Below are 17,381 nucleotides of genomic sequence, written 5' to 3' on the forward strand. Positions count from 1 at the left end.
CATCTGCAGTAACACTGTTGACCCTTTGTGTTTGTTTATTTTATGGTCCAAGAGTTTCCATAGGTTCTCCTGATCACATAGCATACAATATTTTGTGAAAATGTTGACAGGTGTGAAAGTCCCCACCTCGAGTGTCGGGGTAATGGGGAGATGTACTTTAGGACAGTTTCATGGAAGCTGCTTAAAAGAGCATGTGTTAAGGTTTTAAATAATACAAAATTTACAGGGATGTGTTTGCCTAGTGGTTAAGGTGGTGGCCTACCAATCAGAAGGTTGTGAGTTTGATTTCCATGTCCTCCAGGCTGCCACTGCTGGACACCTGAGCAAGGCCCTTAACCCTCAGTTGTATAAAACTTTGTGTCACTTTGGATGAGGGTATCTGCTAAATGCTGTAAATGATATTAAACCAGAGTAGAGGGTACTGTACAATCCACCGTTAACCAAAATAGCTTCTGGCCTCCAATGGAGGATTTTACATGTTATCTCTGGGGACCTTTTTATCTTCATTTTAAAACCTGATGTTTCACATGATTGTCCATTTTGTCCACTGTTTCCATGATTTTCTTCCTTACTCCAGGTTACAGTCTTTGTGTTTTAGAGCATTTTAAGGTATTTTAACGTAGATTGTACTTTTCAGGGTCTCATTCTTGGTTTTAAACATGTCAGGAGAAACAAGTTCTGGTTCCAACTGATTAATTTTATCTTTGGTCAGGCTGAAATGGCAATATACCTGAGCTGAAAACGCAAAATATCACAAAACAGACTGTGATGCTAAAAGGATTTTCTCCAGACTGATTAACCCTTGTGGACATTTCAAAATACTACCCTTTCGTGATGTTTGTGGGCAAATCTGTCCACCAAATTAAACTTACATAAAAATATATCAGATTAATATTTTGTGAATAGATCAACATCAGTTTTAATCAAAAAATAAATCTTATATAAGAAAGAATAATGACACATGAGGCTCCCCGTGACTCAAGAAGTTCGGATAAGCAGTTGAAAATGAATGAATGAAAGAAAGAATAATTCTAATCTTTAAAAAAAAAAAGATTTACTAATTAATTAGTGATGTCATAAATTTGCATAAAAATACAAACAAAATTACTGTTTTTATTTGTTTATTTATTTATTTATTTTTACCTTTTTTATTACAGTCTTGGATATGTCAAAGATGACTAATAACATTATTACATGTTATGCATTGTTAGTTTTTGTGCAGCAATAGATTTGAACTATTTCTCCCTCATTTACATATCAGGGCTGTTTTTTTTTTTTACCCAATGACTGCCATTATTACATATATACATGTTTTTTAATTGCATGACCAAAACAAAAAAAATGCAATCTTGCTTTTTTATGGTTCCCTCCACTGGGAAGAGGTAAAATCTGTTGATTAAAAATTGGGCCATTTACCCATTACACAAGCTTGTTTTAAGGCTTTTTTTTTACATGGATTTCTATGGAGTAATCAGAGGTGTTTGTGTTTGTGTGTGGTTGTGCGGGTGTGTGGTTGTGCGAGTTGTACGCAAACACACACACTATAGTATGCTGATTTGTAATGGGGTAATAATGCCACCTTTTGGTCAACAGTAAAAAATAAAAATTTTACCTCTTCCCAAATGAAGAAAGAATTCATGTTTTTTTTTTCTCGTCTTGGCCAGGCCAGGATTTTTGGGTCATTTAGTATCAGTATCTTTCCTGTACAAACTGATGTGCATCATTACCCCATTACACAGGCACGTGCAATAATAAGCTTCTTATTTTTGCACGTGCCTGTGTAATGGGGTAATGATGCCACCTTTTGGTCAACAGAAAAAAAAAAAAAAAATTTTACCTATTCCCAACTGAAAAAAGAATTCATGTTTTTTTTTCGTCTTGGCCAGGCAATGAAAGTGTGGTTATAATGGCAGTCAATGGGGCCGTGAAAAGTAAATGAGGGAGAAAATAAATCTGATGCTGTACAAACACTAACAATGAAGCCAATTTACTAACAACAAAAAGGAAATGTTGTTAATAATCTTGGACCTATCCAAGACTTCTAAAAAATCTAGTTCACTTTTTAATATTAAAAAGAAATAATTTAAGTCATTTTTCAGTAATTAAATTAGTAATAAATAAGTAAAAAATATATATTTTGTAATTAGTAGTTTTCATTAGAACTGTGGTTGATTTATTGTCAATTTAATGTGGGACATTTTTTGTCCATATTCAACGTGCACGCATGGGTTTAACCTCTAAAAATAAAACATTATAGACATGGTCAAAAATTAGAAATACTCTTTCCAAGAAACATAATGGTTTGTCCCAAAAAGTCATTTCTCTCTCTCTCTCTCTCTCTCTCTCTCTCTCTCGCTCTCTCTCTCTCGCTCGCTCGCTCGCTCTCTAATGTAAGTGGTGTGAATGGTGTCTTTCACCTAAAGGTAAATAAATAAAATCAGAGATGTTATTGTGGGTTGTTATTGTAAAGCCCCGCCCACCGCCACCGCAGTAACGGAAATACTCCCTCCCTCCCGCTCCTCCCTGTTTTCCCGGTTTTCACGGTTCAGAGCCTGTTCATTTGGAGTTTAGGAGTCGACTCCGAATCCGAGTCCAGGAACCGAGAATTGCTGAAGTCAGCTCAATCACTTTCTTGATTTCCAATTCTAAACTTAAAAACAGGAGAAATAAGGAAACCTTTAGGTGTACAGGGTTTTAGATTTACAGAGCAAACCTAAATTATCTTATATTTTATTATATCTTTGATATTGTTTAATCTGACTTGAGCAAAACATCTGTGGAATCGACTAAGGATCAATTCTTCCTTTCCAGTGTTCAGTGAATCGACTTAGAATATCGACTCTTTTTTGGGGTCCACCTCCAGCTGGAACCACAGTGAGGATACTGCTGGGATGTTTGGATTATGGCGTTAACCCGTGTCTCTACTAAAGCGCTGAATCAAGCACTATAAACTCTTATAATGTAGCTGTTCAGTTCCTGCTGTGTGTCCTGACTGACCAAGTCTCAGTGGATTATTAAATAACAGGGATTTGAGAAGAATGGAAGCGTGTAAAGGTGAGAGATGAAGAAGCTAACGCGGGACGTCCATGTTTAAAGGCTAACGGATAGCAGAGTGCTAACTGACTCACTGAGTCATTACTGCGACAACAAGCAACTTACTTCAGGCCCAGACTCAGCCTTTAATTATCTTTCATTAAAACTCTCATCATGTTAAATATAACTAACTAACTAAAAACAATGTATAACTATTTATGTATTTGTTTATCTCTTTGTTTGTTTACTTATGTTTTTATTTAACAACAGGATTAGTAAAATTAAATTCTAACCACATCACATATATTTAAAAAATATATATATATTAATAATCCGTCTAATATTATTGTTTTAAAAAAATAGTGTGTGCTGAATATTAGATGTTTGAAAAGTTCTGTTGGTTTGTTTAAAGACATAAAGCTCATGCTGTGGTATTTGGGTATTTAATCTGAGGGCTGTAGCAGTAAATCAGTGAAAAAGAGATATTGTGATATGAACACAGTCTGATCCACATGTCCGGTTTATATGTTAGTATTATGTGGAAGTGTGTATGGTTATGGTGAAGGTTCTGCCTTATCCCTGCAGGAAGAGGGAGTGAAGTAGCTCATGAGGAAGGTGATGATGTGACATTACACTTGGTCTTTCGCTCTTTGGCATTTCTATTAGATTCAGCTCCATATTTAGAGTTTACTCACACTACAGTGTTACTGCTGTTATCATCACGCTCATTATTGGTGCTGTCACTGTGGTGGTATTAATGTTGTTATGAATATTGGTGCAGTCGACTATTGAGCTGTGAACATTAAGGCTTATTAATGTAATGTAATTAGTGCAGTGGATTATATGGAATGTTATTCTTCATTACAATATTTTGACACTCAGTTCTGCAGTATGGAAGGGTAGAGCTAATACAATGATGGTGACATGTGCCCTGTTGACTCTTACACTGCTCTCCACTGTAGCATGAGTGACAGTTTATATTACTGCTCTCATACACAGGGACTCAATTTAATCTAACACTAATAATAAACGAATAATAAATGGTGGTATGATGACATCACAGTAGAAGACAGGAGAGAGGTCGGTCTGTGTCTCTGTGTGTGTTTGTGTGTGTGTGTGTGTGTGTGTGTGTGTGTTGGACTGCACACTGGAATAAATATAATTTTGCATTGGGGTTTATTTCATTCTCTTTTGCCAGAAATGAGAACAATGACATCTCTTTCTTTCTCAGCTGAGCACACACACACTCAAGTTCTCTCAGTGGTGTGTCAGAGTGAAAGAGAAAGTGTGTGTGTTTGAACATGTCTGTAACAGTTGTGTATTGTGGGACTGTAAGAATGTGAAGTCCTGCAGTGACATGTTTTTACCCTGAAACAGAACAATGCTCCTGTCCATCATAACAAACAGACTTGGCAACTTCTAGCAACCTAAACGCTGTGTGTGTGTGTGTGTGTGTGTGTGTGTGTGTGTGTGTGTGTGTGTGTGTGTAGTGTTATTCATGAAGATGATGAGGATGCACACACTACTGCTCCTGCTGATGAGCTCCTGTCTCACACCCAGCCTTGTCCACTCTGGTGAGTCCTGTCTGTCTTTCTGTTTGCCCCCCCCTCAATCTCTGTCTGTCTGTCTGTCTCTCTCTCTCTCTCTCTCTCTCTCTCTCTCTCTCTCTCTCTCTCTCTCTCTCTCTCTCTCTCCCCCACTTTTCACCATTTCTCCCTCTCTTACTTTCTTTCTCTGTCTTTTTCTGCATGTGTGTTGAGTCTGTCTGTGTTTGTGTGCTGAGTGTGGGTGTCCAAAGTGGATGGACTTGACCCGCCAAATTTCTCGTGATCTAGAGCAGTGGTCCCCAACTTTTTTTCGCCGCGGACTGGTCAATGTTTGATCATTTTACCACGGCTTGCTGGGGGTGGGGGGTGGCGGCTATACAATTAAATTAAAATGAATAATTTTAATTTAATTGTATGTAAACATGCCTTTTTAACTCACTACAAAGCTAAATCAATGAGAACTCTGAGCTTGTTTCTTTGCAACGAGATGGTTGCATCTGGGATAATAGGAGACAATGACACCCGAAGTATGTTGCTTATATCCAGTGTAATGTTTATTCCGTTGTTTTGTTTTGGTTGCTGTCACTGCAGAAAACCCCGCTTCACACAGATAGCATGTCGGAAATGGCAATAGGGATTTAAGTGCTGTGGTGGCAATCTCAGGGTATTCCGCCATGACTTTAATCCAGAACACTCTGCATGAGAAAGTACCGGTGAACAGAGAGAAGAGCGATACAGACCTTCTCTCTCCACCAAAGCTACAACACCACTGCCGCTTGACGTCACCTAAACCCGGCCCGATATCATGATATTTTGCGCATGCGCGGTATTGGTGCGGCTTTAGGTGACGTCTCTCAGCTCCCGGTTAACCTCTCGTCCATGGAAAGTCACACAAACCCGAGAGAAATACACCACAGTAAATATAATGGAAAAATTTAATGTTCCTTGGGCGGCCCGGTACCATTTGGTCCACGGACCGGGAGTTTGGGGACCACTGCTCTAGATCACTTTTTACTCACACTGGCTTCTCATGACTTCACTCTCTATCAGCTCATTAAATACTAACTGATGAAGTAATATAAAAAGAGAAGGTTTCTGTCTCAGCTACAGATAAACAAAACATGTGAATTTATTACAACACACACACACCGGAGCTGTGAATAAATGACAAACACCCGTCAGCATAAATCCTGGGGAATGTTCTGACCGATGCAGTGTCATGAGAATCACTTTTCTTTAACGTTTATGTTAATCTCAGGTCAAGAACATTTAAAAAACCTTTGTGTGAGTCAGACTGCTGAAAGGTGATTTGAGCATGTTTTACTCTGATGATATCACAATGTTTATCTGAGACTTGGAGAAACATCAGAAGTTAACTTGAGAGCAAAAGAGCATCTTTCATGCCAGAACCTTTGACGTCATGTGCCATCCAAGACCATGAGGCTACAGACACCACAGAACCTTCTGTATGCTTTGGTCCGTGTTTGACTCACTTTGGCCTCCATGTCCTCCAGTGTATTTGACAAATTTTAATGGAAAAACCTGTTGTACAGAGAGCAAAATATTGGGGGTGAAGAGGGAGAATAAAGAATAAAGGTGCTGATTCTAAACCTCCTGTTTAATGTACAGTCACCATCATCACACTCACTAACTAGTGTCTCTAAGGAGGAGGTATATGAAGAAAATGTGGTTCAGATCAGTCAAATCTCTCTCTGAATCCCGTGTGTGTGTGTGTGTGTGTGTGTGTGTGTGTGTGTGTGTGTTCAGAACTTTCTGTTCCCCAGATGGTGTCTGTACAGAAGGACCTGGAGTCTCAGACACTCACTCTGTCATGGCAGAGCGACGCCTCGTACTTTGACGTGGAGATTTATCACAATGAGCTCATGGAGCTCGTCCTCAACGTAAGATCTTTTGATCATTTTTAATCATTCTTGATCATTCATCGTTAATCCTGTCTAATCAGAGAGCAGTCATTTGATTACAGACTCTGATTGGTGGAAAAACCCTAGCTGTCTTGGTGGTAAACTGTGTGTGTGTGTGTTAACAGGAGAGTATTTATTTGGAAGAAGACTCTAAGAAGCAGAGCCATGATTGGTCTTGGCGCTCGGCTGTGCCTCTGGAGTGCACCTCCCGCTCTGTACGTATCAGAGCACGACGCATGGACACAGTGAGCCAGTGGAGCCCCCTGCTGACCATCCCTGGTGATCAGACTTCATCATTACTGCTAATGCTGTTTCTAATAACAATCATTATTATACATTGTATACTATATACGTTTTGTTATTAATCACAGTCATTAAAATGATATGCAAGTAAGCTGGCTCAGGTTAGACTCACATTAGGCACACAAGTCTTATTCTCTTTTATTTTTGTCATAATATCCTTGTAATCATGACGACCACCACTCATTCATTACTAGCTAAACTAGCTTCTAAGGTTACAATAATAATTATAATAGCTTTTTTATATAGTGCTTTTAAAAGTGGCTTCTCGGTGCACTTAACCTAAAAAAAACCAACTGTAGGAATAGAAATCATAAAAAATTAACACATAACTCCATTAAAAAGAACTCGGCAGTAAATAACCTAAAAGAAGTGTGTTTTATGATAAAATTTCCAGTGTGTTTGTCTGATGCGACGACTTGTTCTGCCACTAGTCAGGATTGTAGCTGCTTAGATATTAGATATATATTGGAATGTATTTAGTGTGGATTTATTTACTGCAGCAAGAGGAGAGTTACAGTAATCAGTGGGAGAGAAAACAGATGAATCAGACAGAGTTTCAGACACAGAGATTACGAACATGTAGAACTACATCATGTAGAACTAGATCCCTGTTCAGTTTGCCTGTGAAACGCCAAAACTGCAGCTGATCTGCTGCCAGCTGTGACTCTGATCTCCAGTTTTAAACCCATAGATCTGTCAGATATTTCCTGCAGTCAGTCCAGACAGAAACCTGTAAAATCCTGGAGAATTTTATGTGTATTTTTTTTATTTATTTTATTTTATTCTCATTTATTTGTCTTTATTGTTAGTTTATTGTCTACATTTAAAGCCAGGTCTTAGTCTCTCTGTTGCTCTTGTGACAACATTTTTACCCATGGGGATTAATAAAGTCCTCCATTCGACCTCCATCTCTCGGTGTATACGATAGAGTTACAGAGCTGTTGACGAGCTGAGAATTAAGACCTCTGACTTTTTTCTGTACAAAGAGAAGATTATGAAACTGCCATGATTTAATTTCAGCCATACAGAGAATCAGTTCTTTACTAAAGTCTCATTCTCTCTCTCTCTCGCTCTCGCTCTCTGAAGGCAACAGTTTAGTAATTAAAACTCTTTGGTAATTACTTCATTATAGTATTTATTAATGTGGTTCTGATGTTCAGGTATGGACGTGCCGGACCAGCCTCAGGCTCAGATGTACCCTCAGGACCGGGTTTTGGAGGTTGGCAGGAATGTGACAGTGTGCTGCATCATTCCGGAGGGCGTGGCCTTTAGCAGTTTGGGATACGGGAAGCAAAACTTAGAGGTGATCCGACTGAGCCGCAGAAGCTACAGTGCCATCATCACTGACCTGCACAAGTCCTCCTACACTGGCACCAACGTCGTCTGTCTCTCTGACAAAGCCATCCTCACCGGCACTGTGCTCTTCATCGGCTGTGAGTCTCACTGTCCACCTGTCTCACTCGCTGTCTGTCTCACTCGCTGTCTGTCTCACTCGCTGTCTGTCTCACTCGCTGTCTGTCTCACTCACTGTCTGTCTCACTCGCTGTCTGTCTCACTCGCTGTCTGTTGCTTCCTCACCGATTGTGAGTGTCACTGACCATTTTTCTCACTGGCAGTCAATCTTACTGACCACCTGTTTTACTAACTGTCTGTCTAATTAACTGTGTGTTTGTGTGTGTGTGTGTGTGTGTGTGTGTGTGTTTGTGTGTGCGTGCGTCCGTGCATGCAGACCCCCCAGGTGATGAAGGCCTGCAGTGTGAGACACGGGATCTGCAATCAGCTGAGTGTCGCTGGAGCAAAGGACGAGACACAGGCTTACAGAAACGTGATTTACTCACCAAATACACACTGAACAACAGGTACACACACACACAGTTGGCAGGGGGAAATTACACACACACACACACACACACACACACACACTACACTAAATCTATGTTTCTATAGACATCATATTGTAATCGTACTGTCCAATAAACACGTGTGTGTGTTAGGACTTGTACTGAAGACAGAAAGGACAGAAAACAGTGTCGTTCTGACCACTGGGAGAGCAGCTGGACTCTGGTGGCCAAGAATCCTCTGGGAACGGTCCAGCTTTCTGATACCGCCCACCTCAAGCAGCGCGGTAACTATCATATACATTTTCTAGCCTATAAAAACAGTCTGTTTCCCTGCAGGGTGTCTGATCTCAGTGTCTGATTTTCTGCAGTTCGTCTGCTGGCTCCAGTGAATGTAAAATCAGAGGCTAAGGCATGGAAGGCTCGTGTTGGGTGGAGCTGGACAGTGGAGGACTATAAAAGACTTTCCATGCTGTGTGAGGTGCAGCTGGACAGTGGAGGACAAGCCCAAACTGTGAGTCACCATTTAATCACAGTCACCTAATGTTAACTATAACAGCATTAACTGGCACAACATTAAGTGACCTAAGGTTAACTAACCCACCTTATGCAGCCTTGACAAACACAGCATTCTCTATCCCAAAGTTAAGTAACCCATGTCTTCTAACCCAGCATTAACTAACCTAAAGTTAACTAATTCATCAAGAACTTCTTTGTAGTGTGTAACCAAAATTGTACCACCTCACAAATAGTTTTGCATGTAAATAAATTATGCGTGTTTGTCTGTGTGCGTGTGTGTGATTACAGCATAACTACACTGGAGTGGGACTCTCCTCCGTAGTGTTGGACAGGCTGAGGCCGGACACTGAGTACTCGTTCTCTATCCGCTGTGCATCTCTGCAGAATTTCTGGCGCTGGGGAGACTGGAGTGCCCCCTACAGCCTACATACGCACATGGACCGTGAGTTACTTTATCATTATTCTTAATTATTTGGGATTACGCTCCACCAACTGTCTCTGTGATCTGTATACATTATTGCTTCCATGGTATTAGGATTGTACATGGTGTAGTAGTATTTGGACTTTTAATAATATGCAATTTGTGTGTGTATTTAAGGACCTAAAGCTCCAGACATGTGGGTGTGGAGAACCAGCGAAGTTACTGGACAAGTCCTGTGGAAGGTATATGCTCTCACACACACACACACACACACACACACACTAATATAAATATTGTGTGTGATGAATAATTTCCTCCTCCCTCCCACTCTTTCTCTCCCTTTCTCTCTCTCTCTCTCTCTCTCTCTCTCTCTCTCTCTCTCTCTCTCTCTCTCTCTCTCAGTCTCTCTCACCAAGGGACAGTCATGGTGCTCTGACAGCATATGAAATATCTCGGAGGGAAGGAGAGGAAGACGGCTGGACAACTATATCTCTCCCTCCGAGTGTGTCCAGAGCTCCCATCAGTCTTAGCAACAGCACTGACATCATGGTTGCCGTGGCAGCACGAAACCCGGTTGGACTTTCTCAGATCAGCACAGTCATCGTCCCAAAATACACTGCAGGTGTGGAGGTGTTTATTTAATCAAAGTGCACATTACCTTCAGGCACAATATAGAATTCTAATAAATTGATCTAATAGTAGTAAGAATAATAACACTCATCCAATTCATCTGCCAATAAATGGTCATGTTAGCAGCATGTAAATCTGTCTGTGTGTGTGTATGTTGTGTCATAACATCTGGTAGACTCTGAGTTTTCTGTATCTGAGCTGGTGGCTAATGGAGGAGGTTTAACCGTTTCCTGGAACCACAATCATAACTCCACACAAGGCTACGTGGTGGAGTGGCTGCCCACCTGCTGCCCCGCCTCCACTGCCTGCTCTGTCCAATGGGAGAGAGTTTCCCCCTCCAACACCAGCATCATCATCCAATCAGGTAAGGGGGAGTCTCAGGCACTTCAGGGAAAAGTTTCCAAATATAACTAATCTGATGGGTATTAGGTTAACTGAGGTGTGTGTGTGTGTGTGTGTGTGTGTGTGTGTGTGTGTGTGTGTGTGTGTGTGTGTGTAGGATCTTTGGACCCTGGAGTGCAGTACACCATCTCCATTTTCAGTTTGCTTCCTGAAGCTTCTGTCCTGTTACAGAGGCATTATGGATATGGACAGGAACAGGGTAAGGGCCCTACATAGGCACCCTCTAGTTTAGGGGGCAGTGATGAAGGTGTTGCATTCCTTAAAGCAGCAATAATAGTATTGTAACATGTAGAAATTGTGGTTTTAAAAAAAAACCCGAAAAGAACATCAAAAAATTTTAAAAAATTAGACCCGAAAAGAACATCAATTTTTATTTGCACTTAAAGTTGGACCTCTGTAATTTAAATGCAACTTTAAAGTTTGTAACATAGTTGTTAACACAGCTCTCAGGCACACACACAGTTCACCATATGTAAATACCATCATACCAGCTGTGTGTGTGTCTCTCCAGTTTCTTCTGTGTCTGTGGGATTGCTGTCTGCTCTTCAGTCAGGCTCAGACATTGTTCTTTCCTGGACTCCTGTTCCTGTGTGTGACCAAAAAGGCTTTATACTTGGACACACTGTTTACCTGGCAGATGCCTCCAACCTCAGCCTCATAGGTGAGACCACCCCCCACCCCACCCACCCCCACACACACGTTTCTCATTTACGAGTCATTGCCTTTTCTCTTCTTCAGCTTTACATATTGCTAAACGTGAAGTGATTTTTTCTAGATTAATAGCTGTTTATTAAAAGGCTAATAAAGGTGAGTGTGTGTGTCTGTGTGTGTATAGCCAATCTGAGCAATCCTGCATTGAGCTCTTACACAGTAAAGAATCTGCCACTGGGCTCTTACAAGTTCATGGTGAGGTCGTACACTTCAGCTGGCGAGGGAATGGAGTCCACCGTCGCCATCAAAACCGAGTCTGACAGTAAGATCACTTACCGCTGCCTTAAACAATTGGTGATATATGATTTCTAAATGGACAGTGTGTGTGATGTTTATGGGGTGTGTGTGTGTTTGTAGCTAATCTGATGTTGGTGGAGATCCTGGTGGCGTTGGGAGCCATGTCCTTCTGCCTCATCATCATCACCGTTTTCTGCTACAAGAAGAGAGAATGGTAACCGTCTTCTCACATTTACAACCTTCTGTAACTGTTCTCCGGGACATGTGTATTTCAGTGTCCAAATTGACCGCCCTGAGCTTTCTGTGGATTCTGTGCACACAAACAAGGTGTAGTTAAGTGGGGTAAAGAACAAAAACAACAAAATATGATGCAGAATACAGTTTCACAGTGTGGCACTAAAATCAGGGTAGTATGTGTTTTGTATAAATTCACACTCCTGTTCACTACTAAAATTAATGTTACAATCTTACAAAGATCTGCCCTTTTAAATAACCAGATCAGTTGTGCTGCTGGTAACTGACGTAAATTCATGAGTCCTTGAGTTTTAACACCGAACTCGACTGTGAAACTGTGACATTCTTTCCAGAGAACCTGTTTGCTGTAAAGAATTTTGCTAAAGTGAATGTTAATGCAGACAGAGCCTAGAATCTGTTTCCATGGTAACGGTCAGATATCGCCGGTTATATGTATATCAAATTAGCAAAGATTGAATACCAACATGTTCTCACATTCTACAGTTTTTCCTACACACAGTTACTGAGCTTTTACACACATACACATTCACACACACACACTCACTGTCTTCTCACTGAGTTTCATGTTCATTGATGATGGATGGATGATGATGATGTGTTTGTTATATCATTTCCTGTTGGGATGTGGTTGTGTTAATACAGTTGATATGCTGATTTGTCAATGTTCAGGGTGAAGAACGCATTCTATCCTGAGATTCCTGGCCCCAAACTCACTGGAGACTGGTCAGCTCCACCGGTATACACACACACACACACACACACACACACACCCTTACACACACCTGTCACCTCCTGTCTGGTTTTCCTGAAGTCTTACTGGTTAACTGGGATTTAGAGTTAATTATATACCCAGTGTGAGAGTGAAAACCAGTCAAATCAGCAAAATCAGCATTTCCCCGCATGTCTTTCTAAATTGCTGATATCATTAAAATTTGACTGTAGAACATCGAACAGGGAGGCACGGTGGCTTAGTGGTTAGCACGTTCGCCTCACACCTTCAGGGTCGGGGGTTCGATTCCCACCTCCGCCTTGTGTGTTTGGAGTTTGCATGTTCTCCCTGTGCCTCGGGGGTTTCCTCCGGGTACTCCCGTTTCCTCCCCCGGTCCAAAGACATGTATGGTAGGTTGATTGGCATCTCTGGAAAAATTGTCTGTAGTGGGTGAGTGAATGAGAGTGTGTGAGTGAATGAGAGTGTGAGTGAATGAGAGTGCGTGTGCCCTGTGATGGGTTGGCACTCCGTCCAAGGTGTATCCTGCCTCGATGCCCGATGACGCCTGAGATAGGCACAGGCTCCCCGTGACCCGAGATGTTCAGATAAGCGGTAGAAGATGAATGAATGAATGAATGAACATTGAACAGCACAGAATCCTCTATTCAGGCAAATTTTTGTCAGACTTTGTGGATTACGATTGAATAATGTTCCTGTGGGATCTACTACAAGCTACATGACCCTCTACTTTTAAAAAGGTTCCACAATAAGATTGTTTGACTTTCTGGATTTTAACTTTTTTGATTAGCTGCTTATTAAAGCTTATAGTGTTAACAGTGATTTTAACAAATTGTAGGTATTTTTCAAACTGAAAGATAAACCGGTTTGATACTTTTTATTGTATAGATTTTACTGTTTTGCATATTTACACAGAAAAAAAGCTTTCATAAGCTAAAGGTTTAGCACATTGTATGCTAATTGTTAAAGACCATTCCTGCATTTTGTTAATTTGAACTTTTACCAATCAATCAAACTGTAAAATCACGAGTGTGTAACTCCGTCTCTGATTTGTTTGTTTTTAACTGGTTTTAGGGTGGGATTGATCAGTGAGTATTTTGTGTGTTTGTGTGAACAGGGTCCTCTGGACCTGAAGCCCCCCCCACACAGTCTGGTGCACATTGTGGAGAGTCCAGACAAGGAGGGGCTTTTCACGGCTCCAGGTGGACAAGAAGAAGGACGTGGTGATGACGAGAATGATAACCAGAACGTTGAAATGGACACCGACTCGGACGAACCTGCCCTGCTGCGCTACTACAACCAGCTGGTCAGCGACACCTCTGATTGTTCCTCCAGCTCCACAGATTCAGCGCAGACACAGGTGACATACACTGGAATCCAAAGCCCCGCCTACCGCCCCCAGAATCAGTCTGAGGATCCCCAGGAGGTGGAGCCCCAGGAGGAGAGTCCCAGTGTGGGCTACAAGCCGCAGTGCTCATGGAGGCCCGATTCGCCAGAAAATGAAAACTTCTCGCTGGGAAGCCCGACCTCGGTGACCTCATCACAGTTCCTCATCCCGGAATCTTCAGAGGATCATCCAGAGTCTTCGGGAAGCTGGTTCCAAAACCTTCTCTCCGGAAAATTCTGATTAGCATTTAGCTTTACCAGTCAGACATCACTGCTTCTCATTATGGATGTATGGACAGAATTCTCTCATCCTTTTAAATTTGTGTTGTTTCTATCAATAATGTTTAGCATTACTGACATTTAGCATTACTGACGTAAAACATTACTGACATTTAGTGTTCTTGTTCAGCGGAAGCTGCTGAAATAGGGAGCACAGAGAGACAAAGTCTGCCTTATACAGAATGCAGTGTAAAGCTGCCATTTCCCCAATGATGAAGAGATTTCTGAAGATTACTTGTGACTTTAATTGTTTAGTTTCAGTTTGTTGGAATGAACAAACTTCTGGACTGCAGAAGCTAGTGATAAAAAATTTTAGCTATACAGAAGCAGTTCTGCAGAAATATTTGCAATGTTCCTGTCACTCAGCTGGCCAACATTATCAGCTCATGGCCACCAGTTTAGCATCAGGCTGAATTGTTTATCTAGTTGGAACTCTTCGTCCTGTAGAAGGCGATGTGCTGAACCACCTGCTGTCAGTTCTGTTGTTTAACAGTTGGACCCATCAGACTTTATGAAGTCCTTCAATGTTTAATGGACAGGTCACATTAGCTCCAGTATAAGCTCACTGATTTGATGGCATTATTTGGAAAATGAACAGTAACCTGGTGGTGCAGCTTCAGAGAAATCAGTTCACAGGACACTTGATTGATTGTCTGTGTAACACTACGATGCATTTTTTTTATATTTTTACTAAGTGCTTTGACTTTATTGCCTTAAAGTATTCACAGCTTATTAGCTTTCGCTCTGCCGTTACACGAAAACAGAACCAGGCAATGTTTGTTTACACTTCATACGTTTCTCTCTTCCTGAAGTGCTTTAAGGTCTTAAAGAAGTTAAAATAATCCTAAGTATTGCAGATGTTTTAGCTTAGCAAAATCTGACGTTCTCATCTAACTGGATGTGATAAACTGAGACGTGCTGTTTATTTAGCGCTGGAGTTACCAGGCTAATGTCGCTAATTCTCAGAAGTCACCCCGAATTCTTTGCCAGAACCTCACTATACCCTCCATCATAACTCTTTCACCACCACCTCAGATTTTGCCTCTATAGATTGACACCCTAACTTTAACCCTATCCCTATACCTCATCTCCAAGCATACACCTTCTACAGCCTGTCCTATAGGATGCACCTTCTAGACTTGCCCCTTGTCTTTAGCCCAAAGCCTCACCCCAGTCCTCTCCTGTAGACCACATTCTTTTAGGTTCACTTCCAAAAGCCAGATTGTTGAAGTGTTTTTTTTTTTTTAAATAATGCATATTAATACTAAAGAATATGAATAATAATTACAGAGTTTAATGATGACCTTATTAGCAACATTAGCTGCTTAGTGATGTTAGGCTCATAGTTGCAGTGGAAATGAATGAGTCACTTCTTATCTGATTGATTTTCTTTGTGCTGAAGGTCATGATATTAAGTGCGTGTGTGTGTGTGTGTGTGTGTGTGTGTGTGCATGCTGTATTAGCAGGGTTAGGGCTCACCTCTGAGCAGCTGAGAAACCCTATAAGCACAAACCCTTCATCTCATTTACCAGTGCCAGTCTGAGCGTCTCTGTCCACAACTCGACAACGGATAATCTCTCACACTGTACCTGGTGTGTGTCTCCTGAACAGGAGGTGTCTAGCATTTTATAGCAGAGATGAAGTTTGTCTCATTCAGAAGGCAGCTTGATGGCAGGCGTTATGGGACTTATTCATTACTTTTATTAGATTTAATTTCAGAAAGGGCTGAAGAGGAACTGGATCAGTGGTTACATTAGCTAGCTAACATGTTAACCACATCCTCTCCAAGTCATTTGTTTGAACTAATTTGAGTCTGAGCTAAAAAAAACAAAAACATGTAGCTATAGCATCATCTTACTGTCATAAAGCATCGTCATATGACTGTAATTGTCGCTGTTATTGCGTTCGAATTTATCAGCTCACACTGTGTGTGTTTGTGCGTGAGAGAGAGAATGTAGTTCCTGAAGCTTTAAATACTACTGTGAGATTTGACAAGGGCCATGGATTTATTAAGGTCGCTAATCTTTTGAAATAATTAATGAAGCAGCATCTGGACTTGATTCATTTTGTGCAGTTTAATGTGTCAGTTTTTACAGATGTTGATGTGAAGCTCGTTCAATGTTTAAATTACTGCCTATTGTTTTTTTTTTTTACTTAATTTGAATTTTAATGAAGTTTTTTTTTCTCTGAAATGTATATAATTTGACACTATGCTCCAGTCCCTTTTTAACACTTTCCATTATTCACTTCTGCTTGATTGAGTGCCCTTGCTTGTAAAGACTTTTTCACTTTATTGAAATATGGGAAATGAGCATTAGATAACAATGGAGTGGACATCACTGTGGACTTCAAAAGCATGTTTAATTTCCCAGGATGCACTGCTGTGTTTCAGCTGACAGACTTTCAAACTGTAAAGTTAAAGTAGATGATGTTTGTTTGCATTTCCTCCATCTGTATACAGCAGCTGAGAGAACTGTGCTGATGGATCTGAGTGCACTTCAGAGGTGTTTTGGTTCACTGTGCATTTGGGTCGTTTGGAAGAAGTGGACTAGAGCACAGGAGTAACTGAATTGTGGAAGCTGTTGTGATACATTCGCTCATTTACAGGCTGGGTGTTACACTTCATTATTATTTTTTATTTTCAAGTTTAAGCTGACAAAAAATGTAAATATGATTTGTTTAATGTGTGTTAATTTCATATATTGGCCAGGAAAGTCACAACACATATGTCACTGTTACCATAGCTAGTGTTCTTGGGTGGAGGTTCCCAAGGCAGCATGAGAGCAGCTTCCTGTCTTCCAGCAATCTAATTTTGGGCAGATCTAATTACAGGCAGCAATCTACTGGAAATCTAGTTCACTACATAGGGGCAGAATGCCTTGCAGGATACAGTTGGAACTTTAGTGCACTACATAGGGAGTAGGATGTAGGGAGCTGTGTGGGCTTCATTGTGTAATGACGCTAATAATATCAGCGATTATATTAAATCTAACAGATCTAATACAACACTAACACTGTCGTGTGTCTGTGTGTGAGCTCTATATACTCTGAAACAATACCTTACAGTATGTACAGTCGATAATAAAGAGTTCAATTGTATGTGTGTTTATTGTGTATTTGAAGTAAAGAACACTCATGGATTTTTGGTTGAAAATAAAATAGATATAAATG

At 40.7% G+C, this 17,381-nt stretch overlaps 2 protein-coding genes across 2 annotated transcripts in view; one reads left to right on the plus strand and one right to left on the minus strand.

Moving 5' to 3' along the window:
- LOC113637369 (serine protease FAM111A-like) overlaps positions 1–17,381 on the minus strand; it is a 200,972-nt gene that overhangs the window by 148,079 nt on the left and 35,512 nt on the right. The gene's annotated exons all lie outside the window — the stretch shown is intronic.
- lifra (LIF receptor subunit alpha a) lies at positions 2,582–17,309 on the plus strand. Its single transcript, XM_047818495.1, has 18 exons — positions 2,582–3,054; positions 4,524–4,607; positions 6,348–6,481; positions 6,628–6,781; positions 7,966–8,238; positions 8,535–8,664; positions 8,800–8,930; positions 9,015–9,157; positions 9,451–9,604; positions 9,761–9,825; positions 9,986–10,205; positions 10,389–10,577; positions 10,713–10,814; positions 11,127–11,276; positions 11,451–11,588; positions 11,684–11,777; positions 12,488–12,554; positions 13,663–17,309. The coding sequence occupies exons 1-18, from the start codon at positions 3,039–3,041 to the stop codon at positions 14,170–14,172; spliced, it is 2,754 nt and encodes a 917-aa protein (XP_047674451.1). The 5' UTR covers positions 2,582–3,038; the 3' UTR covers positions 14,173–17,309.

Source organism: Tachysurus fulvidraco, chromosome 9 (genome assembly GCF_022655615.1).
Source record: "Tachysurus fulvidraco isolate hzauxx_2018 chromosome 9, HZAU_PFXX_2.0, whole genome shotgun sequence".
NCBI classification, from domain to species: Eukaryota; Metazoa; Chordata; class Actinopteri; order Siluriformes; family Bagridae; genus Tachysurus; species Tachysurus fulvidraco.